Genomic DNA, 26,739 nt, shown 5'->3' on the forward strand with positions numbered 1-26,739 from the left:
AAGGAAAAGGAAGGGGAAGGGGAAGGGGGAAGGGAAGGGGGCTTCTTTTTTTTTCTTCTTCTCCTCTCTTTCCCTCCCTCTCTCTCTCTCTCCTTCTCTCTTCCTTCCTTCTTCCTTGTTGGGTTCCCCGTCTCCTTATATTCTACTCCTCTACAGCCATTATTAGTATGTGGATCAGGAATCATGATGCACCGCTTTGTAAATATACAAGAGAGGGGTCACTCTTTCTCCTGAGTGAACTGGTAGAAAGACAGGCCATCATAGAATAATCAATATAAAGGACAACAAGGAGACCATGTATGTGTGTGTTGTTATATGTATGTCAACATATAGTTATAATAATGTGTATGTTAATGTTAAGTTATTGTCAAAAATATTTAATAAAATTTTATAAAAAAAAACTACCGTTCGCAATGGAGTAAGCACATTCATCACGCTGTAACAGACAGAAAAGCACGAATCGTCTTTTACCAACACAAAATCAGCTAAAGCAGCCCAAAGGGTGGCACCATCCGAATGAAACTTCCCCTTTATAGTGCCGTCGTACGTGTTGTACGTCACCGCGCTTTGCTAGAGCATTTTTTTTTCACGATCATGTGTAGGCAAGGCCGTTTTAAATGATCGTGTTGAAAAAAACGTCATTTTTCTAGACCCTTAAAAACGTCGACTAAAATAGTATTCATTTAGTTGACTAAAATGTTTTGGGAGAATTGGGAGAAAGTGCTGTGGTCGGGGGGGGGGGGGGGGGGGGGGAGACCAAAATTAAGCTCTTTGGCATTAACTCAACTTGCCGTGTTTGGGGGAAGAAAAATGCTGACTATGATCCGAAGACCACCACCCCTACAGTCTAGCATGGAGGCGGAAACTTTATGCTTTGGGGCTGTTTCTCTGCTAAAGATACAGGTCAACTTTGTCTTATTAACCACTTAAGCCCCGGACCAAAATGCTGCCTAAAGACCCAAGGGGTTTTTACAGTTCGGGACTGCGTCGCTTTAACAGACAATTGCGCGGTCGTGCGACGTGGCTCCCAAACAAAATTGGCGTCTTTTTTTCCCCACAAATAGAGCTTTCTTTTGGTGGTATTTGATCACCTCTGCGGTTTTTATTTTTTGCGCTATAAACAAAAATAGAGCGACAATTTTGAAAAAAATGCTATATTTTTTACTTTTTGCTATAATAAATATCCCCCAAAAACATATATAACATTTTTTTTCCTCAGTTTAGGCCGATACGTATTCTTCTACCTATTTTTGGTAAAAAAAAATCGCAATAATCGTTTATCGGTTGGTTTGCGCAAAATTTATAGTGTTTACAAAATAGGGGATAGTTTTTTTGCATTTTTATTTATTTTATTTTTTTACTACTAATGGCGGCGATCAGCGATTTTTTTCGTGACTGCGACATTATGGCGGACACTTCGGACAATTTTGACACATTTTTGGGACAATTGTCATTTTCACAGCAAAAAATGCATTTAAATTGCATTCTTTATTGTGAAAATGACAGTTGCAGTTTGGGAGTTAACCAGAGGGGGCGCTGTAAGAGTTAGGGTTTACTTTGTATGTGTTTACTAGTGTAGGGGGGTGTGGCTGTAGGAATGACGTCATCGATCGTGTCTTCCCTATAAAGGGAATGACGCGATCGATGCGCCGACACAGTGAAGCACGGGGAAGCCGTGTTTACACACGGCTCTCCCCGTTCTTCAGCTCCGGGGAGCGATCGCGACGGAGCGGCTATAAACGAATAGCCGCGCCGTCGTCCCGGATCGCTCCTGAAGCCACGGGGACCGCCGCATGTACGGGGGGGGGTCCCGATCGGACCCCCGACCCACGTCAAGCAGAGGACGTATATATACGTACATGTGCCTGCCTGTGCCATTCTGCTGACGTATATGTACATGAGGCGGTCCTTAAGTGGTTAAGGGAACAATGGGTGGGGCCATGTATTGTAAATCTTCGATAAGAACCTTCTTCTGGATAAGAACACTGAAGATGGGTCGTGGATGGGTCTTGCAGCATGACAATGACCCCAAAGCATACCACCAAGGCAATTAAGGAGTGGCTTAAGAAGAAGCACATTAGGGTCATGGAGTGGCCTAGCCAGTCTCCAGACCTTAAGCCTATAGAAAATGTATGGAGAGAGCTGAAAGTTCGAGTGACAACAAAGAAACATTAAGGATTTAGAGAAGATCTGTAAAGAAGAGTGGACCAAAATATCTCTTGAGAGCTGTGCAAACCTGGTCACCAACTACAAGAAACGTCTTACCTCTGTGCTATACCAAGTATTAAGTCATGTTTTGCTTGGGGATCAAATACTTACTCACTGAACTACAGCTCCATTTATATCATGTATTTTTTATGGATCATTTAAAATACACCTATGATAAAAAAAATGATACGAAGAAGGGGCAATATACTGCACCAACCAAAATAAAAATAAAACCCCTGTCGAAGTCTTTGTAGACGAAACGGTGTCGGGTCTACAAGCTAGCCCAAGCTGTTCTATACTGCGCTTTTTTTTACTTTTGATTGCAATCTTTTTTAATATTTATATTCATTAATTTGAATATTTTTATACTTTTTCAATAAATACCCATATCACATTGGGATTTACATGTGGAGGCTTTCTCTCCTTTTTTGTTTTTTTATTATCCACCCTGCGGTGAAGCCTGGTCATTGGATCGTTCAGCACTCAAGATTTCTCTGCTTTTTGGAGTTATCATTCACTTGGCTATCAGCATTAACACAAGGAGGAGACCATTGGAAGACTCACTTGAGTTCCATTACCGGTGGATACAAGCTCAGTTGACCCACAACTGTAATGCCCTGTACACACGATCGGTTCATCCGATGAAAACGGTCTGATGGATTTTTTCATCAGATATCTGATGAAGCCGACTTTCATCAGTCTTGCCTACACACCATCCGTTAAAAAAACGATCGTGTCAGAACGCGGTGACGTAAAACACAACGACGTGCTGAGAAAAATGAAGTTCAATGCTTCTGAGCATGCGTCGACTTGATTCTAAGCATGCGTTGATTTTTAACCGATGGATTTCCCCACAGACGATCGTTTTTTTCTATCGTTTTTTTAACCATCAGATAATTTTAAAACAGGTTCTAAGTTTTTTCACCGATGGGAAAAAAAACTGATGGGGCCCACACACGATCGGTTCGTCTGATGAAAACGGTCCATCAGACTGTTTTCATCAGACAAACCGATCGCGTGTACGCGGCATTAGGTTAGTCGGGTCCACAACCGCTGGTAAGAGTATTTATTCCCTTCATTTGTCCAAGTGTTGGAAGCAATCCTGGGTGACCATTTATGACTTTCCACTTTTCAAGACACCTGCGATTGAATTTGATTCAGTGTGTGCTTTCTGTGACTGCATGGACTATATGTCTGTATGTGTATATGGACTACATAAGTGCCTATTGCAGTAGTCTTAATATTACTACCTTCCACTAATGATCACCCTTTGAGGTTGATTATTGTATCACTGTTTAAGTGCGTCACATATACCGTATTTATCGGCGTATAACACGCACCCTAACTTTAGGAGGGAAGTTTCAGGAAAAAAAAAAAACTTTCCACAGCCCCCTGCGTATAACACGCAGGCACAGTTTACCCTCTATTTTCAGGGTAAAAAGGTGAGTGTTATATGCCAATAAATACAGTACTTTTCACCTTTTTTGTTTTGACATATTTTTACACTAGTCCTTGGATGTTCAAGGATCACAATTTATAGAGGGTCTTCCCTTCCTACATTTGTTGTAATATTCATTTATTTCACTTCTCCACATTTTTTTGGGTTGACACCATTCACCCAGCATCTTTTTAGCGCTACACTTTATATTTTATATATATATAAAAAAAATCTGCAGGGGATCAAATAATGTTTTTCCCAACTGTATACACTATACAACTTAGGAAGGTTGGCTGACACTGCAAGACAAGTGCTGGAGCGCAGCGTGACACTCAGTATCCGCCGGAAGTGGATCACTGGGAGGAAATGATGCACCGCCTTTCATAGCATGCGCTGTAGTCCATACAGAGGCCAAAACGCTACTTTCTCTCAAGCTCTTCAAGAGCACGAGCCCTGTACCAACTTCACCAGCATCACAAAAGCACCTCCTAGGTACCGCCTGTGTACTTGGATCAGAAGGCTAGGTGGATTCTCTCTCCCACCCCTTACAAACTTAAGAACTGGTTACAAAAATAGAGACTTTAGCCACAATTAAATGCTACACATCCATTGGCGCAGTGCCTTTTTCTCCTCTTTATTCACTTGAAATATAATAGTCTAAGTTTGTTCAAATATTTTAAAATCTTTTCAGATGTGAAAGTTTTTAGATCTTTTTTTTGTGACCCACAAAACAAACAAAAAAGTTTGGAGAAACACTGCTCTACCTCCACCTTTTGTCCTTTCTTATGCTGCGTACACACGATCGGAATTTCTGACAAGAAAAGTTTGATGTGAGCTTTTAGTCGGAAATTCCAACCGTGTGTAGGCTCCATCGGACATTTTCTGTCAGAATTTCCGACAGCAAAAATTTGAAAGTCGGTTTTCAAATTTTCAGATGGGAAAAGTCGGAAATTTTGATTGTCTGTATGCAATTCCGACACGCAAAAATCCTACGCATGCTCGGAATCATTGAACTTAATTTTTCTCGGCTCGTCATAGTGTTGTACGTCACCGCATTCTTGACGTTCGGAAATTCTGACAACATTTGTGTGACCGTGTGTATGCAACACAAGTTTGAGCTAACATTGCGCTGGGAAAAAAATCCACGGTTTTCTTGTCGGAAATTCCAATCGTGTGTACGCGGCATTACTATTTTCATTAATCTGTTTGTTGGGTGTACGCTGTCTGTGTACAAACATGCATGTTATAAGACAGTACTGTGGGATGCAATTATGTAGCCTGTACGCCGCCTGACCCAAAATCTCGTCTGTAAGTGTACAAAGCCTAAAGAATAAAAATAAAAAATAAATAAAAAAGATAGCATAGAAGGGCTGGGTCGAATGCAACTTTGCTCATAGAGTTGCTTTCTATATAGCAGAACATCCTGGGCTTTGTGACTCTCTGTACTTGCCTGTATTTTACTGCCATGAAAGTGAACATAGGCTCACTTTAAAACATTGCTGTATTGTTCTTTAAATGTAATACAGAAAACTGAAAATTAGTAATTGTAGGCATAACTGTCTAGTATTGTCTACATCTGCTTAAAGTGGAGGTTCACCCAAAAAATACATTTTTAACATTACATTCAGCCAAGTTGTCCTAATGACAATCAGCTGTTTTTTATTTTTTTCCGTACATACCTTATTTTCACAGCCGCTTCTGGGTATGTCTTCTGCGGGACTGGGCGTTCCTATCCGATTGACAGGCTTCCGACCATCGCATACTACGCATCACGAGTTGCCGAAAGAAGCCAAACGTCGGTGCGCAGGCACCGTATAGAGCCGCACCGACGTTCGGCTTCTTTCGGCAACTCGTGATGCGCTGTATGCGACGGTCGGAAGCCTGTCAATCAGATAGGAACGCCCAGTCCCGCAGAAGACATACCCGGAAGCGGCGGTGAAATACGGTATGTACGGGAAAAAAAAAACAAAAAAAAAACCCTGCATTTGGTCCGATTCAGTTTCTAGAATGCCCAATTATAGATTGGAATGTGGTAAACGCTTCTGTAAAACAAATGTGTCGATTTGGAACATTACTGTACAGAAAACCAGAGGTTACCTTGTGCCTGTGCCACAAGGACACTGGCATTGAGCTGCCATTCTACATCTCTAGCTTCTTCTGCTTCCTCTTGAGATTTCATCCCATAGTTTCTTGCATTCTCCAACAATCCCAGTTCTAAATAACATCTCCCAATTTCATGAAACAGCCAAGTCTTCTCTAGGCTTGATGTTGCCAGTGGAATCTTTTCTTCCCACCTATAGTATAATATATTGAGAACAAGTTTGATGAAATGGCCATGGCTGACCAGCACCTTAAAGCAATCTGGTCATCCCCCAGAACCAACCCTCAATGCAGACTAGACACCACAAGGTGCTGGTCGAACCAAATAACTTTACAGTTTATTATTGCAGAAAAAACAAATGTTTCCACAATGCGATGTAGGGTGCCCTTCAGTAGGCTGTTGTGGCCCTGCATTGCAGAAGGCGCTGGCTGCAGTACCTTTAGAAATTTTGCAACAGACAGCATGTACATACTGCAGACACCTGGATTTCAGAGGCTCCCGAGATGCCCTAAAATAACAGAATGGGGAGTTATCTGTACCGATCAGCAGTGGGAAATACCCAGTCTGAAATTTTAGGGGTTACCTGTGGAAGCCTAAGGGCAGTTACAGCCAGGCCCGGACTGGGACAAAAAATAGGCCTGGGCATTTTAGAATGAGCAGCCCGGGGGGGGGGGGGGGGGTGCACGCGGCGGGGGTTAATGATGGAATGCCCGCACAGAGAGAGAGACTGCTCCACATTTGTGGCACAGAGAGAGAAATCACTCCACATTGCTGGAACAGAGAGAAATCGTTGGACATTTCCCATTGTTGTACTGAAGTCAGTTGATAGATCGGAGTCTGTATAACCAGTCTGCACATTGATAGATTGAAATTTCTGCTGAACTGGCAGAATTTCAATCTATTTATGATGGCCTAAGTCCACCAGTCTCTGAGTTTAATAATATCCTCAAATCTTCTGAAAGGGGTTCTCAACTTAGGTTTAGAAATTCACTTTGAACTCCACCTTATTTCCAGAACTCTCATTATGTATTAGATGTGCAAAGAATAAGGTGAGAGAACATCTAATACCTATAAAGAGTAATGGAAATAAGGTAGAGTACAAAGTGAAATATCTGGAGGGACTGGCTGAGGTTAAAACAGGCAGGGAGGAAATTAGGTATCACCTCCTTACTGTCTGTCAAATGCCTCTGAAAAGTGACCTGAGAATTGATAACTTTTCAGTGGAGTATCTGTGAGTGCAAGCCTTTTGGCTCACACTGGTGCTCAACATTTTTTTGGGGGGAAGCAATCAAACTGAACAAAAACATCAAATGCAGCCACTGTGCCCCATTAAATGCAGCCACTGTGCCCCATTAAATGCAGCCACTGTGACCCATCAAATGCAGCCACTGTGACCCATCAAATGCAGCCACTGTGACCCATCAAATGCAGCCACTGTGCCCCATCAAATGCAGCCACTGTGCCCCATCAAATGCAGCCACTGTGCCCCATCAAATGCAGCCACTGTGCCCCATCAAATGCAGCCACTTTGTCCCATCAAATGCAGCCACTTTGTCCCATCAAATGCAGCCACTGTGCCCCATCAAATGCAGCCACTGTGACCCATCAAATGCAGCCACTGTGACCCATCAAATGCAGCCACTGTGACCCATCAAATGCAGCCACTGTGACCCATCAAATGCAGCCACTGTGCCCCATCAAATGCAGCCACTGTGCCCCATCAAATGCAGCCACTGTGCCCCATCAAATGCAGCCACTGTGCCCCATCAAATGCAGCCACTGTGCCCCATCAAATGCAGCCACTGTGTCCCATCAAATGCAGCCACTGTGTCCCATCAAATGCAGCCACTGTGCCCCATCAAATGCAGCCACTGTGCCCCATCAAATGCAGCCACTGTGCCCAGGGCAGGACTTAGGGTGGTGGGGGCCCCTGGGCTTGAGTGTTGAAGGGGCCCCCTGGAGTCGAGAATTGGGGGGGGATCAAAGATGTTGAGCGGGGGGGTGCCTCTCACCTGTGCACGAAATGTGTCGGCTCTCTTCCCTTAAGCAGACATCCACACACCTCTCCGGTTCCTCCTGGGGGGGTTTTGCAGTTGTTGGGCGGGGGGGGAGGGAGTGCCTCTCACCTGTAATGATAGCCGGGGCCACAGACTGTCATTAGCCCGGCTGTCGGCTTTCTTCCCTTCAGCAGCCACAGTCCTCCACACTCCGCTCCGGTTCCTCCTGCTTCCGTGCTGCCTCCTCTTGCAGTGCGGGAAAATTAACCCTTTCGCAGGACTGCGGGAAGAAGCTGTCTGTGCGGGAAAGTCCCGCAGAATCCGTGCGTGTTGGGAGATATGCGCAGGGCCGCTATCAGGAATTTTGGGGCCCCTTACTAGGGTTGCCACCTGTCCAGGAATCACCCGGACAGTTCGGGTTTGGGATCTTGTGTCCGGGTTTCAGTCTGCCTGAAACCCGGACACATTATTTAGACTGGACTGTGGCTCCCCAAGTAACTGAGGTAGTCACACAAAAATCTGTTGCCATTCGGGAGATGCGGGCCGCTGTCTGGGGGAAGGTTTGGCATCACTGAGGGGGAGCCATGATGTCAGCAAGAGCAGTTTGGCCACACCCACTGTTTGCCGCAGCGCGCTGCATTACCACTCTCCTTGGGGCACCCATAGGTGCCCCAGGTCCTTTATAATCCTATTGTGTATACAACGAAAAAAATGTGCCCTGTGCCGCTAAAGTGATAGGGTTTGGCTTGAAGAAAAGGTGGCAACTCTACCCCTTACACAGCTTAAGGCATGGGCCCCCTGGAGCAGAGAACCGGGGGGGGGGGGGGGGGTGCTGGCGCCTGAAATTGAGAAGCGGGGGGGGGGGGCTTTACAAAAAAAAGAAGAAATAAAGAAAAATATATATACAGTACAGACCAAAAGTTTGGACACCCCTTCTCATTCAAAGAGTTTTCTTTATTTTCATGACTATGAAAATTGTAGATTCACACTGAAGGCATCAAAACTATGAAATAACACATGTGGAATTATACATAACAAAAAAGTGTGAAACAACTGAAAATATATTTCATATTCTAGGTTCTTCCACCTTTTGCAGCAGACACATCTCTAGAACTGGTAAGAGGAGACTGTGTGAATCAGGCCTTCATGGTAGAATATCTGCTAGGAAACCACTGCTAAAGAAAGGCAACAAGCAGAAGAGACTTGTTTGGGCTAAACAACACAAGGAATGGACATTAGACCAGTGGAAATCTGTGCTTTGGTCTGATGAGTCCAAACTTGAGATCTTTGGTTCCAACCCCTGTGTCTTTGTGCGACGCAGAAAAGGTGAACGGATGGACTCTACATGCCTGGTTCCCACCGTGAAGCATGGCGGAGGAGGTGTGATGGTGTGGGGGGCTTTGCTGGTGACACTGTTGGGGATTTATTCAAAATTGAAGGCATACTGAACCAGCATGGCTACCACAGCATCTTGCAGCGGCATGCTATTCCATCCGGTTTGCGTTTAGTTGGACCATCATTTATTTTCCAACAGGACAATGACCCCAAACACACCTCCAGGCGGGGGAAGGGCTATTTGACCAAGAAGGAGAGTGATGGGGTGCTGCGCCAGGTGACTACCTCTTGAAGCTCATCAAGAGAATGCCAAGAGTGTGCCAAGCAGTAATCAAGGCAAAAGGTGGCTACTTTGAAGAACCTAGAATATGAAATATATTTTCAGTTGTTTCACACTTTTTTGTTCTGTATAATTCCACATGTGTTACTTCATAGTTTTGATGCCTTCAGTGTGAATCTACAATTTTCAAAGTCATGAAAATAAAGAAAACTCTTTGAATGAGAAGGTGTGTCCAAATTTTTGGTCTGTACTGTATATATAAAAAAAGGGGGTAGCCATCTGGGGCCCTGGGTACCTCTGGGCCCCTTAATAAAAAGAAAAAAGAAACCTCTGGGCCCTTTAATAAAAAAAAAATAAACATTTATAAAAAATACATAAAAAAAGAGAAGTTGCCATCTGGGGCCCTGGGGCCTCTGGGCATTTTAATAAAAAATAAAAAAATATAAACAAAAATAAAAAAATAAACATTTTTAAAAATAAATAAAACAGGGGGGGGTTTGCCACATGGGGCCCTGGGGACCTCCGTAAAAAAAAAAAAAAAAATATATATATATATATATATATATATATATATATATATATATATATATATATATATATATATATATATATATATATATATATAATAAGGGGGTTGCCATCTGGGGGCCCTGGAAACCTCTGGGCCCTTTAATAATAATAATATATATATATATATATATATATATATATATATATATATATATATATATATATATATATATATATATATATATATATATATATATATATATATATATATATATATATATATATATATATATATATATATAAAAAGCATTTTTTTAATAAAAAATAAATAAAAAAGGGGGGTTGCCGTCCGGGGCCCAGGGGACCTTCGGACCCCTAAAAAAAAAAGGGGATTGCCATCCAGGGGCCCTGGAGACCTCTGGGCCCTTTAATAATAATAATATATATATATTTTTATATATATATATATATATATATATATAAAAAAAAACATTTTTTTTAATAAAAAATAAATAAACAAAGGGGGGTTTTTTTTTTTTTTTAAAGGGGGCCCCCTATTGGGTGGGGCCCATGGGCTTGAGCCCAGTCAAGCCCAATGGTAAGTCCGGCCCTGACTGTGCCCCATCAAATTCAGCCACTTTGTCCCATCAAATGCAGCCACTGTGACACACCCTCCACCCACTCGCTGTCTGACCGACACTTACCCCATCTTAGTGGCCGGTCAGGCATGAATCTATCCATTTTACATATGGGGGTGGCATAATGGAGGGGGCAGTGCCCAGATGTGCCCTGTGGCGGTTTTCCACAGCCCCAGTCCCTCAGACTTCTAATTAGAAATTGTGCATTTTTGCTGCATTTTTTGGAATTGCACCACAGATGCGGCATGCAGGACTTTTTGTGCACTTTCAGAACATGCAGCAAAAATGTACAACCTAATAGAAGTCTTTGACTGGAGGGTAACATGCCAGAACACCAGCACTGCAGCTAAACTGCATCTTGCCAGTGTGAACCCACATCATAACATCTAGGAGGGCAAGAAACTGTCACAGGCTGCTGTAATATAACACTTAATATGCAGAGAGGGGGAGAGAGAGCAGGAAGGGAGGGAGGGAGGAGAAGCTTACTTGTTGTCACTTACTTGGATGGGACATAATGGACAGTCCCAGGAGAGGCTCACTTGTTTTTTTTTCTAAGGCTGTGGATTCTGAGCTGACTGCTTTGTTTTAAACTTTCCCGCCCACAAATCTTCTTCACAGACAACACAGAGCTGCCAGGAGTGTGGGCGGGGAAAGAAAGCAGCTCCACCCAGCCTCTGATAGAGCTTTGTGTGGAGGAGGGAGGGGCTGGGCATATCTAAGGCCCCATGCACACGAGACGCTGGTAAACTCGAGTTCAGAGGCATTTGGGCATTTTTTTCAACTGCCCCTGAACACATTTAATGTTATCCTATGTGTCCATGCACACATTCGTTTTTTTTTTTGCGTTTTAAAGCAGTTGGGTTTAGGCTCGTTTTTTCAGAAGCAAAATTTTGGGTTCAGACGCAAAAGTTTTCGCGTTTCAGACGCAAATCGCGGCAAATCGCTGCTAAACGCGGTACCGGCGTTTTGCCACAATTTCGTTTATAGGCGTTTTTAAAGGTGACCTATTTTTTTACATTAGAAATCTCAAAAATGATGGCAAATTATGAAAAACCATTAAAAAAAATAAAAAAAAAAAAAAATGTAATTGCTTGCATTGCATTGTGGACAATCCACAACTTGTGGCAGGTGACGTGGCCAGGTGGCGTGGCCAGTGGACAATCCACAACTTGTGGCAGGTGACGTGGCCAGGTGATGTGGCAGGTGACGTGGCCAGTGAACAATCCACAACTTGTGGCAGGTGACGTGGCCAGGTGATTTGGCAAGTGGATAATCCACTTGTGGCAGGTGGTGTGACAAGTGGACAATCCACAACTTGTGGCAGGTGTCGTGGTCAGGTGACGTGGCAAGTGGACAATCCACAGCTTGTGGCAGGTGACATGGCCAGTTGATGTGGCAGGTGACGTGGCCAGGTGATGTGGCAAGGGGACAATCCACAACTTGTGGCAGGTGACGTGGCCAGTGGACATTCCACAACTTGTGGCAGGTGATGTGGCAGGTGACGTGGCCAGGTGACGTGGCAGGTGACGTGGCCAGGTGACATGGCAAGTGGACAATCCACAACTTGTGGCCAGGTGACGTGGCCAGTGGACAATCCACAACTTGTGGCAGGTGGCGTGGCCAGGTGACATGGCAGATGACGTGGCAAGTGGAAAATACACAACTTGAAGCAGGTGACGTGGCAAGTGGACAATCCACAACTTGTGGTAGGTGACGTGGCCAGGTGATGTGGCAGGTGACGTGGCCAGGTGACGTGGCCAGTGGACAATTCACAACTTGTGGCAATTGACGTGGCCAGTTGACGTGGCAGGTGACGTGGCCAGTGGACAATCCACAACTTGTGGCAGGTGACGTGGCAGGCGATGTGGCCAGGTGACGTGGCAGGTGACGTGGCCAGGTGACATGGCAAGTGGACAATCCACAACTTGTGGCCAGGTGGCATGACAGGTGACGTGGCCAGGTAACGTGGCCAGTGGACAATCCACAACTTGTGGCAGGTGATGTGGCCAGGTGATTTGGCAAGTGCATAATCCACTTGTGGCAGGTGACGTGGCAAGTGGACAATCCACAACTTGTGGCAGGTGTCGTGGTCAGGTGACGTGGCAAGTGGACAATCCACAACTTGTGGCAGGTGACGTGGCCAGTTGACATGGCAGGTGACGTGGCCAGTGGACAATCCACAACTTGTGGCAGGTGATGTGGCCAGGTGACGTGGCAGGTGATGTGGCCAGGTGACGTGGCCAGGTGACATGGCAAGTGGACAATCCACAACTTGTGGCAGGTGACGTGGCCAGGTGACGTGGCCAGTGGACAATCCACAACTTGTGGCAGGTGGCGTGGCCAGGTGACATGGCAAGTGGAAAATACACAACTTGAAGCAGGTGACGTGGCAAGTGGACAATCCACAACTTGTGGTAGGTGACGTGGCAGGTGACGTGGCCAGGTCACGTGCCCAGTGGACAATCCACAACTTGTGGCAATTGACGTGGCCAGTTGACGTGGAAGGTGACGTGGCCAGTGGACAATCCACAACTTGTGGCAGGTGACGTGGCCAGGTGACATGGCAAGTGGACAATCCACAACTTGTGGCCAGGTGGCATGACAGGTGACGTGGCCAGTGGACAATCCACAACTTGTGGCAGGTGATGTGGCCAGGTGATTTGGCAAGTGCATAATCCACTTGTGGCAGGTGACGTGGCAAGTGGACAATCCACAACTTGTGGCAGGTGTCGTGGTCAGGTGACGTGGCCAGTGGACAATCCACAACTTGTGGCAGGTGACGTGGCCAGGTGACATGGCAGGTGACGTGGCCAGTGGACAATCCACAACTTGTGGCAGGTGGCGCACTCGGCCAGCTCAGTGGCCTTTTTGCAGGACATTAGAGCAGCCCAGGGGGCAAATGCATTCTTGCAACCCAGCCCAGTCCGCCCCAAGGGCCTTGGTACACCTCTGGGTAGAAGTGACATGCGGGCCGCCGAGGGCCGTTCACGGGACGCGATCGGCCCGGGGGCCGCCAAGGGCCATTTGCGGGCCGCCGCGGCCCACCGGGCATATTCCCGGTATGCCCTGTGGCCAGTCCGGGCCTGGTTACAGCTGTACATCAAATACAATGTTTATTGCAATATAAATCTAATACACACCATATCAAGACAGTGCCAAAACATCATTTTTCCATGCTTCACATGGCAGCCAACTAACACAGCATGCAAGTTTAAAGTGGTTGTAAACCTCAAACATGAAATATGAACAAAATCACACCCCTTTATAGTGTGTACTCTATTCAGAGCACTAAGTGTAATTTCTGTCTGCTGCTTTGTTCCTCTGCTATCAGCATGAATCACTTCTGACCAGTTTTCCTAACACCACGAGACGTGTGGGGGAGTGTCCCCTCCCTCCAATCAGTTCTCGGAGCTCTGCTCACTGACCTCTGCAGAGTGAAACTTCAGCTCTCTGCCTCCTTTTTTTCCCCCTGACAGCTCAGACAACTTTATACATTCTGGACTTTGAACAGCTGTAGAGAAGAGAAGACTGCAGATAAACATGCACAACTTACTGTATGTAGGATAATTAGTTTCAGCTCTGTGTATCACCTGAGGCCAGTCACTTCACTAGGTATATGTAAGGGTTTACAACCACTTTAATGGTTCTTTAAGGATTTAAAGATTGCATAAGCCAGCCCCGTATTTATATGCCAACTGAAAATACAATAGGCACACCTAATTCTAATATGGTTTCTTCTGCTCAAATTTTTTCTGACACTTTATCTTTCACATACTTACACTTTAACGGCTTCCTTAAATTTCCCAATCCGTGCATATACTCTTCCTATATTATCCAGTGCCCGTGATTTTGCTTCAGGTAAGTCACTGAAAAGAAAATGGATTTTAATAAAATATTATTGTTTGATCTCTTTTTAGTACGGATATTTTCCTGATGAAGAATCCACAAAGAAGACTTTTTGATGAATATGTTGGGTAAAGAATAAATTGGTTGTGAGGAAGAATGCAGAGCAATGCTCCAGGTGTCTGCAACACTAAGGAATTAAAATTCTGAGTGGCCTTGAGATAAAATATAATCTTTGTCTAATAACCAACTGAAGATATAAAAGGAAATGGCTCTAAAATGTTGTTTGGACTGCACCCGACATCAAAAATAAGGAGCTAATTGTAAAAATGTATTTAGCAATGCACAGAGGTGAAAAAAAATAAAATAAAAAAGAAACCTATAATAAAGTCCTATAAAACTATAAATAACAGTAGCTTAGGAGCTCAAGCCGAAATCTACACATACAATTTAATGAGTGAATGAGGATTCCTGATTCCTTCTCCCCATCAGTGGCGTCTCCAGCTTTCATATTTAGAGGGGGCACATGGGGGGACAGGGACAAAAGTAGGGGGGGGGCAACTATAAAATGGGGCCCTTTACTACGATCCCACAACGGGCCCTTTTACATGTTCTGCAGTGAGCTCCCTTCCTACTATACTGGGGCCCCCCAGGGTGGCAGAAAACTAGAGATATATGTCACCAGCACACCAAGAAAATATAAGGGTCCAAAGCAGTGGGAGAACTTTCAGGGTTGCAAAGGTTGTCTTGCCACCGGGCCCTGGTGTTCTGCCACTGTGGGGTTCCCCAGCTGTCCTGTCCCTGCTATTGACAGCGCTGGTCTGGCATCTGTCTCCTTGGCAGCGGCGGCAGTCTATTAGGACCTAGTGCTGGTGACATTATGGGTGCATGCAGGGGAAGGCTGGGACTATTGGTTATAGAGAGCTGAGCCCCCAGCTGGTCACCTAGCAGCAGTAATGCTGTATAACCTTCTCTGTTGACATGCTGATCGGGATGTGATCCAGGTAATTCTCCCAGTCAGATCTAAAAAATACAATATTTATTAGCATCAAGAGTACAACCACATTGATTATATATATATATATATATATATATATATATATATATATATATATATATATATAATCAAATAATCAAACGTATGTTCCGCAGCCGTGTGGGCTCTATGCCTGTAAAGTGTGGGCTTTGATCAAGAAAATCTCTGATATTTAACACTAGGATTTGACTAAGAGCATCACCTGGATTGCATCACAATCAGCATGTCACAGAAGGCTCCACTGCTGCTAAGAAACCTGCAGGGAGCTCAACTGTCTACAACCAATAGAGATGGGCTTGGGTGTGTTTGAAATCCCACATGCCTAATCCCGCCAGGAAGCCAACGCTCCACAGTGCTAATCACAGGCAGCGAGACATTTCCTGATCTGTGCAGCAGCGGACCGGGAAATGTCTCACTGTCTGTGATTCTCGCTGTGCAGTGTGGGCTTCCTGGCAGGCTCTGGCATGTGGAACATGCCCAGCCCATCTCTAACAAATTGTGCTGGCCCTCCTGTACATCAGCCCCATAAAGTAACCAGCTCTGGGTTCCAATGTGCTGCCGCCGCTGTCATGGAGACAGAGACCAGCGCTGTGAATAGCCGGGACAGGACAGCGACTCCGGTTATTCCAGCACTGGTCCACACTGAGAGGATTCCCCCATCCACCTATAATGTGTAGATGGGGGAATTGGATCATTTTCTTTTTTTTTTCATTCAACCTAATAGTTGAATGAAAAAAAGTGATCAATGTATGGGCTGCCTAAGAGCTAAGACCAGCCATAGACAGTTTAAATTTCAGCTGGTTCAGCAGGAACTGGCTGAGATTTGAACCATTAATGAGCAGATTCTCTTATGATTATTACTAGTGGTTGCTGTATAGCCACTAGTGATAATCACTGTTTGTCGGGAGAATACAATTGCTGGGCAGGAGGAATATTCCCCTGTCAGCACTGTCTGTGTTGATGGGGGAATCATGCAAGTTTCTTCCCTGCAATCTGTGGATGTAGGAAACAAATTTGCACTGTATATTACCTGCCTAACTGAAAGTGAAAGTGTAACAGAATGGCCCGTGACACCCAGAGACTTTTGAAGGATGGGGGGGTACTCCTGTGCCAGTGTCACTAATGACTCTTGGGTCTAGGGTCATCCTGTGCCCCTTTTGGGCATAGGGTGACTGAGAAATGATAATGATAAAATTACATGCGATGGGACATTACTGATAATTCATGTTTTGCAGGATATCATGAAATATTACAAGTAGTTAAAGTCTGACTCCGACAGGTCAATAGAGTGTTTTCATTCAATGTGGGGACACATGCTTTTGAGGTGTTAATGGAGTCTGCTCCTAGACATTCCATTGTGTGATGTTAATACTGTTTTGTGTCCATTGTGCTAATTAGGTCTGCTCCTAAGACCTGTTCATTGTGTATGCTAATGACACTGTTAAGATGTGGAATGTGACTTGTCAAGCTGTAGTAATTAACCCCTCTAAATGCGGAGCCAGACCGTCTGGGTAATGAGTAGTAATTAACTCATCGGAATGTCATTATCTAAAAGAATGTGTATGAAGCCCCCCATTGTGTGATGTGTGACTGGAGTGTGTCTTTGTCCCTGTGATTAACTGTAACATGCTTGTACTGTATATAAGAAAGCTAAGTTACCATTAAAGGATTCATTCATTCATTTTGGAACCAGTACCAGAGCTTGTGTTGTCTAGGTTATTCTGGGAAATGAAATGGGTCGTGTCTGATGTCTGTCGGACTGTCGGATAAGCTGTCGTGGTGATTACAGTGTACTGCAGTCTGCAGTGCACACACTTACCCAAGGTCCAGGCATCATTCACACACATGCTGCTGATTTTCATATTTCCTGAACACACATCCCCTCTCTTCAGATACAGCACACCGAGATAGTGTGGGCAGGACTGAAAGGAGGAGGAGGAGGAGGAGGAGGAGGAGGAGGAGGAGGAGGAGGAGGAGGAGGAGGAGGAGCTGTATTCCTCCCTGCTCATATGTGAGGAGAGTGGGGGGGGGGGGTGGCTGGACTCGCTGGGCTGTAAAAGAGTGTCGAAGATTGACACTCGGCTCAGCTTGCAGTCACCACTCTCGGAATTTACAGGCTGGTTCTCCTGTCCTAAGGACGGGAGAAATCAGTCTGTTTTTTCAGTAACTGGGATGAAGGCTTGGGCCCCCCCTCCCCCACAGTGCTCATGAAGTCCTTTCTGCAACTCGCGCTTCTCCGTGCCAATGAGGATGCAGGGGAAAGAGCAGATCGGGCGGCTGTGGTTGTGTGAATGCTCGCATTATGCAGTGTCAGCGAGCAGAGGGAGGGGGGAGGAATGCCCCGCAGAGCTGACTGGGGACGCTCTCCTTCTCAGGAGAGACTGTTACTCCAGCGGCGGCCCGAGAAAAAATTTGGGGGGGGCACATGGTGGGGCACAGCATAATGTTGGGAGGGGGGGTCAGGGCCCCCTCTGCCCCCCCCTAGAGTCGCCTCTGCTCCCCATACCTCCAAATCATTCCATTCAAGGTTTTTAACCACTTCCCGCCCGGTCAATGGACAATTGACGTCTGGGAAGTGGTTGTGAAATCCTGACTGGACGTCTATTGACGTCCTGCAGGATTTCATGCCGGCACGGTGGTCGGTGGTGCGGGGTGTCAGTCTGACACCCTGCATCTTCGATCTCGGTAAAGAGCCTCCGGCGGAGGCTCTTTACCACGTGATCAGCCGTGTCCAATCACGGCTGATCACGATATAAACAGGAAGAGCCGTTGATCGTCTCTTCCTCACTCGCGTCTGACGCGAGTAGAGGAGAGCCGATCGGGCGGCTCTCCTGACAGGGGGGGGGTTCATGCTGATTGTTTATCAGCGCAGCTCTAGACCACAGGGAAGCCGCCAGGACCACCAGGGATTGGAGGAGACATGTGGATGGCCAGGTACAGCCCCCATGGCCATCCACATGTAAAAAATATGCACAATAGATGCCAATCAGTGCCCACAAATGGGCACTGACTGGCAACATGGGCACTGTTCGGAAAAATTGCAAACAAGTGCCACCCCTCAGTGTCCATCAGTGCCCATCCATGCCCAGTGCCCACCTACCTGTGCCACCCATCAGTGCCCCCATATGTACCCATCAGTGCCACCCATATGTGCCGCCTATGAGTGCCCATCAGTGCCTCCTATGAGTGCCCATCAGTGCCACCTCATCGGTGACCGTAATTAAAAAAGAAAACATACTTATTTACAAAAAAATGTACAGAAAAAAAATGTACAGAAAAAAAAAAATTTTTTTTCCGAAATTTTCGGTCTTTTTTTAGTTGTTGCGCAAAAAATAAAAAATAAATCGCAGGAGGTGATCAAATACCACCAAAAGAAAGCTCTATTTGTGGGAACAAAATGATAAAAAAAATTGTTTGGGTACAGTGTAGCATGACCGCGCAATTGTCATTCAAAGTGCGAAAGCGCAGAAAGCTGAAAATTGGCTTGGGCAGGAAGCTGAGTAAGTGCCTGGTATGGAAGTGGTTAAGAAAATGTCTAAAAGGGGTACAAAGTTCTATTTTTGGAAAACCCATATTAATGCTCCATATGAAGGGTGGGAGACACAGATCAAGCAGGCCGCTATGGACAAGATAAGCCCTATACTGCTGCCTACAGCACACTTCGCCCGAAGGCGGCATCCTCATGTCCTTTCACATCTATTTTATAGAATTTGGAAAATGTGTGGACTGAAGACCAAGTTGCAGCTTTGCAGATCTGAGCCAACAAAGCTTAGTGGTGCACTGCCCAAGAAGCACTTATCGCCCTGGTAGAGTGCGCCCTAACAGAAAAAGGAGTAGTCCTGTTCTTTAAAACATATGTTTAAATTATTGTCTGTCGAATCCACCTGGAGATAGTGCCGCTTGTCCCTTTTTGGGACCATCTGGCAAAATAAACAAAATTTTATGTATCTGAGCGGTTGCCTGCAGATACACCTTTACTGCTCTCACTAGATCTAGAGAGTGCAATAATTGTTCCTCCGCTGTTTGCGGATCCGGAAAAAAAGAAGGTAGAACAATGTCCTAATTTAAATGAAAAGCCGTCACCACCTTAGGTAAAAAGGCAGGATGGGGTCGTAGTACAATTTTGTCTTTGTGACAAACTAAATAAGGCTCTTTGTAAAAAAGAGCTGCTAATTCAGATACTCTTCTAGCCAAAAAGATAGCAATCAAAAAGTCCAATTTCCTGCTTAAAAGAATCAGCGGAATCCGGCGAATAGGTTCAAAAGTTTGCTTCTGCAACACTGACAATACTAAATTCAGATCCCATGGGCACAAGGGAAACTCGACTGGCGGATTGATCTGTAGTACCCCATGAACGAAAGCCCAAACTAGGGAATGAGATGCCAACGGTCTTTGAAAGAAGACTGATAGAGCTGATATTTGACCCTTAAATGGTACTAAGGGCTAATTTCATATCCACTCCTAGCTGGCAAAAGGCGAGAATCCTACTTATGTCATATATTTGAGGATTCCATTTGTTAGTTTCACACCATGAAACGTATGCTTTCCAGACTCTATAGTAGATAAGCATGGAAGCTGGCTTTCTGGCATTAATAAGCGTAGAAAGCACTGGACCCGAGATCCCTTGTTTCCTCATAATGTGGGTCTCAGCAGCCAAACCGTCAAATTTAGCTTTTGTAAGGAAGGATGAAACACTGGACCTTGCGACAGCAGATCGTGATGAAGCGGAAGTTTCCAAGGTTTTCCTACCGCCATCTTTATGATTTTGGCGTACCAATTTGGGGCCACTAAGATTACAGGAATTATTTCCTTCTTGATCCTGCAAAGTAGCCTTGGTAAGAGAGTGATCGAAGGAAACACATAGATCAGCAAGAACTGATTTTACGGAACCACCAGAGCATCCGATCCGTAGACCAGAGGATCTCTCGTCCTGGACACAAATTTGTCCAACTTCTTGTTGAACCTGGAAGCCAACAGGTCCACATCCGGGGTTCTCCATCTCTGGCATATGGCCTGAAAGATCTTAGGGTGGAGAGACCACTCTCCTGGTGACAGCTGCTGGTGACTCAGATAGTCCGCTTGCCAGTTTTCGACCCCTGGAATGAAGATAGCAGAGAGACAAGGAACATGTTCTTCTGCCCATGTCAAAATCTGATTCACCTCCTTCTGAGCGCCCTAACTGCAGGTGCCTCCCTGGTGATTGATTTAAGCTACTGCAGTAGCATTGTCGGATTGGATCCAAACTGGGTGGCCCTGTAACCTGTGTGTCCAGGTTATGAGGGCTAAATATACTGCCCGTATTTCCAGTATGTTGATGGGCATGCTCCTTTCGGTCTTGGCCCAGGTTCCCTGGGCTGAAGCTTCTTCTGCTACTGCTCCCTAGCCTATTAGGTTGGCATCCGTAGACACCACCTTCCAGGTGACTGGGGGAAAGGATCTTCCTTTCCACAAGTTTTTGGTCTTTAACCACCAACTGAAGCTTTGGCGCACCTGTGAAGACAGGCGCATGGGTAAATCCAGAGCTTGGATCTTCCTGTTCCAGGCGGCTAAAATATTGCCTTGAAGTAGTCTCGAATGAAACTGGGCGTAAGGGACAGCCTCGAAAGAGGCTACCATCTGTGCCTATGACCATGCCCAAATACTTTACCCTTCTTTGGTTTGTAGAGAGGATTTTTGTAAGTTTACAATCCATCCTAAATGCTCCAGGTATCTTATTGTGGTGAGCACAGCGTGATCTAATCCTGCCTCTGACTGATCTATCACAAGTAGATTGTCTAGATAGGCTGTTATTGCTATGCCCTGTGCCCTCAGATTTGCCAACAAAGGGGCTAGCACCTTTGTAAATACCCGGGGTGCACAAAGAGATTTGAGTAAAAACCTGAACCTTGCCCTTTTAGGGGTACTTCTGTGATCACCTCTTGAGACAGCAAGTGATCCAATTCCTTGAAGAAGGATGCGCTTTTTAATGGATCGTTGGAGAGCCTCGAAACTCAGTAGGGGTGCGCATCTTCACTGGGATGATGATGATATCTTTGCTGGTCTCTGACTCCCGTCAGTGTTCTGCTGCCTGCAGTCCTTGGCCGTTTCGGGTCTCCCACAGCAGCCTGTGCAGTGTGCACAGTGTGAGGTGAGCCAAGGAGGAAGGCTCTGGGGAGTCGGGACCGGGTCATCACTTGTTGAGAATTTGGGAACACTCGCTCCACGTGTCTCTCACATGGTGAGGGGCGGCTGGGAATGCCGTCAGCGGGTGGCGGGAAAGGAGGCGTGGCTAAAACCCTTGGCTTCTTCGGCTGCATCAGCGGGGGGGGCGGGAAAAGAGGCGCGGCTAACGCCCACGGCTTCCTTCAGCTTCTTTCGGCTGCTTTCAGACTCAATGGGCATATGGTGGTGCGCAGGTGACATCATCATAAAATCGATTAATACAAGTCGTAGCATCGATGCCGCATCGTGGGTGGTCGAATCGCGATGCATCCGATGCTACGATTAATTTCAACACCCCTAGAACTGAGAAGATGGGATCTCTCGAAATTCCAGCTTGTACCCTAGGAAAACTGTGGATACTACCAATTTGTCCTGGATTTCTGTCTGCCATGCCGCTGAAAACTGACGAAGCCTCCCCCCACTCGGCCAAGTAGGGGTGCCTCTTCATGAAGAGGCCTTGGGGTTTTGCTTATTAGCCTTTGAACCCCACTGCTTCTTGTTCTTCTGGGCCTGGTCTTCTTTAGCCTTTGTGGCTGGCTGAAAATGCAGTCACCACTGGCTGGAGGTAGATTTACAAGGAGCCGGGGAGAGAGAAAGTTTAAAACAAGGTCGCCTGTTTTTCTTCTTCTCTGGTAATAGAGTGGTCTTTCCATTCGATATCTTTTGGATATATTTTTCCAATTCTTCCTCAAAGAGGTGTTTTCCATGGAAGGGGAAACTAGCCAAAAGCTTTTTGCATGGTGCCTCTGCAGACCAATGCTTTAGCCCAAGAATTCTGCACATATGCACCAGCTGGAGTGTGAGACGAGATGCTTGCTGAATCAAATCTCTCATAGGGCCAGATCCACAAAGAAGCTACGTTGGCGTATCTATTGATACGCCGCGTAACTTCTAGGATGCTCGGGCGTATCTTTGTTTTGTATCCACAAAACAAGATACGCCTGAATGGGGGCTAGATCCGACTGACGTACGACTTAGTACGCCGTTGGATCTTAGGTGCATATTCACGCTGGCCGCTAGGTGGCACTTCCGTTGATTTCCGCGTAGAGTATGCAAATTAGCTAGATACGCCGATTCTCAGAACGTACGTCCGGCGCATTTTTTTACGTCGTTTACGTAAGGCTTTTTTCGGCGTAACGTTACCCCTGCTCTATGAGGCGTACGCAATGTTAAGTATGGAAGTCGGGCCAGCGTCTAATTTTCCGTTGTTTACGTAAAACTTTCGCGAATAGGGCTTTGCGTAAATTACGTTCACGTCGAAAGCATTGACTATTTGCGAGCATGCGCACTGGGATACCCCCACGGACGGTGCATGCGCCGTTAAAAAAAAAAAAACGTCATTTACGTGGGGTCAAGTTGAATTAACATAAAACACGCCCACATCTTTGCCATTTGAATTCCGCGCCCTTTCGCTAACACATTTAAGATATTAACTTTAGACGCAAAAGCTTTGTGAATACAGCACTTGCCTCTCAAAGTTGCGGCGGCGTAGCGCAACTACGATACGCTACGCCTGCTTAAAATTACGCCGATCTACGTGGATCTGGCCCATAGCGTCTATCGTAAAACATAAGGCTTTAGGCAAATTATCCCACAATTTGAATTGTTCTGGAGGCATTTCCTTCGGTGCCTGTTTCACCTGGTTCTTTAGGACCTGACACATGCCTACTGCTGCTACAGCAGGTTGGGCAACTGACCCAGCCAGAAGGAAGGAAGATTTTAGTAAAGATTCCAACTTATTTTCCCGAAGGATCTTTGAACACCTGTACGTTATCGACAGGACAAGTCAGGTTCCTATTTACACAAGAAATGGCTGCAGCTACAGAAGGCAGACTCCACTTCTTGGAATACTCTTCCTCCATAGGATAAAGAATGTCAAACTTCTTAGGAGGTGAGAAACGCTTGTCTGGACGTAGCCAGTCTGCGTAGATTAACTTTTTTAATAACGGATGAACTGGAAAAGAACATGCACCCTGCAGGGATTTTAATGAGCCCAGGGAGGAGACAGGTGATTTAGTTAACTCCAAAGAGGGCAACCTGAATGCAGTACACACTGTTTCAGCATAACATTGTACCTGTGACCTTAGCATCTGGGAAGCAGAAAAGGGTTCCTCTGAAATCCCTGATCCAACAGACTCCTCATCCCTGTCCTCTGTAGGTGTTACCTCATCCTCATCCTTCTCCTCTTCAGATTTTTCTGAAAGGGGATCTAAAACCACCGAAGGAGATCTGCTTCGCTTTTTGTCCTTTCGGGAGGACTTTGCAATTAGCGTAGCGATCTTACCTTCTAATTTTTCCAGGGCTGCGGTAAACGTGTCCTCAGTGACATATGCAGGCCCAGGTGCCACCGGAGAAATTGTTACCCCTGATAGTAGCAATGGCTTCTCCTGTATAGGCATGTCCAAATTTACAGGGGAGGAAGGTACCGAGCAGGCACGGCTAGAGCCCCCTGTCTCAGGCGGCGGTGCTTTCTTGTCCTTCTTAGTCCCTGAATTCCTTCTAAGGGAAGACATATTACCAAGCAACAAGCTGAGGTACCAAAATGCATATACTACTGTGCTCAGTTTAGCAATCTACATCAAGTATGCAACTTAAACACACAGTTTTCATGCTATAGAGCAGGTGTCTTTCTTGGTAGTGCCCCACCAACCACATAGAGCTTACATACCCCCTGAATGCTGCTGTGTCCCAAAGGAATAGCTGCCGACCGCCGAGATTCTTTTATGGCTCCTGTTTGAGCGCCATCTTTCAAATCGGCGTGCACGCTCGTAATCCCCCTCCTCCTCCCCCTCGATAAAGTGCGCGCGCGTGACATAGGGCAATATGGCGGCTGTCCTGGGACAAGGGGGAGCCTCCCCCTGTTTATGCAGACTGTGCTGGGTTCGTTACCCAGTGTTTGGAGGAGAGAAGCGGTGGCCGTCCTTATGCAGAGCTCTGCAGCGGAGGAAGTGTGCTTGTCCTGCCGGATCTGACACTATAGAGTGTGGTGAGTAAAAACTCAGCTATATACTCCCTCTAGTGGCCGAAAAAGAAAAGATTGTTCTTAGGATTCCTTTTTCTCTTACCTTTATCCCCATACAGCACCAATCTTCACTTATCTCGGCAGGTTTTGTGTGCCAACCTTCAGGGATATGAGTTCCTATTTAAAGGAGACCTCTCCCCTGGGTCTTGTAAAAGACTCTTAACGGGACTTTTAGTGTATATAGCGAAAGTTCTGGACTCTAGAGCCCAGTCCTCTGATAAGAGACATTTACAGGCGACGCCTCGTGCATGAGGCATTGATCCCATCGAGTTTCAGTGTATTTATTTGGCGTCTTGGATGGATCCAAAAGCATAGCTCTTTTTACCCCCAGAGGGTCTCTTTGGCAGAGCTTTCCTTAGCACATCCTACACATGTCCAACACCTTTAGACACTGGCGAAAAAAACCTGGAGGTGCTTCCCTGATGGGAGGGGTTATATGGAGGGGAACGGTCTTCAATTGGTTGTGCCAGTGTCCACTCACCGCTGGCGACCCTTAACCCATTATGTAATGACTAGCTCTGTGTCCCATGGTGTACTCCAAGAAAAGGATTTTACAGGTAAGCCGTTATAAAAATCCTGGCCCAGATTCAGGTACATTTGCGCAATATTTGCGGGGGAGCAGGGCAACGATTTTGCCCTGCGCCCCCGCAAATATTTTGTGCTGCCCTCGATTCCCGGAGCAGTAGCTCCGTGAACTGCGAGGGCGCGCCGGCAAATTTGCCCGGCGTAAGCACGCGCAAGTTAAATGATCCCGCCGGGGGCGGGAATCATTTAAATTAGGCGCGCTCCCGCGCCGAGCGTACAGCGCATGCTCCGTCGGGAAACTTTCCCGACGTGCATTGCGGCAAATGACGTCGCAAGGACGTCATTTGCTTCAAAGTGAACGTGAATGGCGTCCAGCGCCATTCACGAAGCACTTACGCAAACGCCGTGAAATTCAAATTTCACGGCGCGGGAAGGCCGTCTATACTTTAGCATTGGCTGCCCCTGCTATTAGAAAGGGCAGCCTTGCGCTAAAGTTGCCGTACAGAAACTCCGTACCTGGCTTGCGTGGGGCCCGCGCAAGTTTGTGAATCAGTTGGTAGTATGCAATTTGCATACTACACGCTGATCACAATGGGAGCGCCCCCTAGCGGCAAGCACAAGAATGCAGCCTAAAATCTGCGAGGCATAAGTGCCTTATGCCGCGCAGATTTTAGGCTGCAGTCGGTGTAACGAGGTTCCTGAATCAGGAGCACTCGTTACACTGGAGCAAGTAAGCAATTGCGCCGTGTAACTTATGGTTACACGGGCGCAATTGCTTCTTGAATCTGGGCCCCTGTTTTTAAAGCCTGAGATTCGCTTTAAAGAAATACAGTGTTGCCACCGCCCCACCTGCTGACTGGACGGTAAAGCATAACGCACTAAAAATTCAGCAACCCAGCTCCCTCTGCTCTCCTTATCTCTCAGCATGTTCCCTGTCAACACATGTGCACGCAGCAGAGCCCGATTGGCTCCAGGCGCTGCCCCTCCCTCTTCTCCCCAAAAGCTGCAGGGAATGTTATCAAGACAGCTTTAGATACTTCTATTGGCTGTATGTAAAAATATCTTACTTAAATGCATTACATGTGTTTATATCTGCATTGAATGTATTGTTAAACCTGAACATGTAATAAAAAATAAAAAAAATAAAATGAATAAAATAAATTTCACCCAAGCCATTAAAGTTTTGCATGAAAATATAAACATTCAGCAATGACCGTTATACAACATACCGTTGTTTTGCTATCTCCAGATCCTTTTTGTGACTTTTTAGAGCCTCATCCATCTGCCCCATGTCCATCTTAGCAGCCCCTATGCAACTATGTAGATTCCCAATTATCTCCTGCTTATTAGGCATGTCATCTTTCCAGCTTGTAATGTTCTTTAGGACTTGCTGTGCCTTCTTGTGGCTTCCCTTTGCATCTCCTTTGGATAGTACTAGAAGAAGATCCAAAATATGGTAAGTAATATACTGTCAACATAACATAGCTAACCTTCATGTTAACAACGACCTTGATTTACGCTAGTAGTAGGAATATATGATATTACACAAAGTTGGGAAAAAAGACCAAAAGGCTTACAACAAAGGCAGTTAAAGACAGTAGAAGG

General features: G+C 45.9%; 1 protein-coding gene across 2 annotated transcripts in view; it reads right to left on the reverse strand.

Moving 5' to 3' along the window:
• Nucleotides 1-26,739, reverse strand: part of ODAD4 (outer dynein arm docking complex subunit 4) — a 77,437-nt gene that overhangs the window by 14,518 nt on the left and 36,180 nt on the right. For both annotated transcript variants that reach the window (XM_040330463.1, XM_040330462.1), the window contains exons 7-9: nucleotides 26,364-26,568; nucleotides 14,287-14,373; nucleotides 5,744-5,940 (exon numbers count right to left, since the gene is read on the reverse strand). In XM_040330463.1, the coding sequence (XP_040186397.1) occupies nucleotides 5,744-5,940; nucleotides 14,287-14,373; nucleotides 26,364-26,568 (489 nt within the window). The remainder of the gene's footprint in view (nucleotides 1-5,743; nucleotides 5,941-14,286; nucleotides 14,374-26,363; nucleotides 26,569-26,739) is intronic.

The sequence above is a fragment of the Rana temporaria genome, chromosome 12, assembly GCF_905171775.1.
Source record: "Rana temporaria chromosome 12, aRanTem1.1, whole genome shotgun sequence".
NCBI classification, from domain to species: Eukaryota; Metazoa; Chordata; class Amphibia; order Anura; family Ranidae; genus Rana; species Rana temporaria.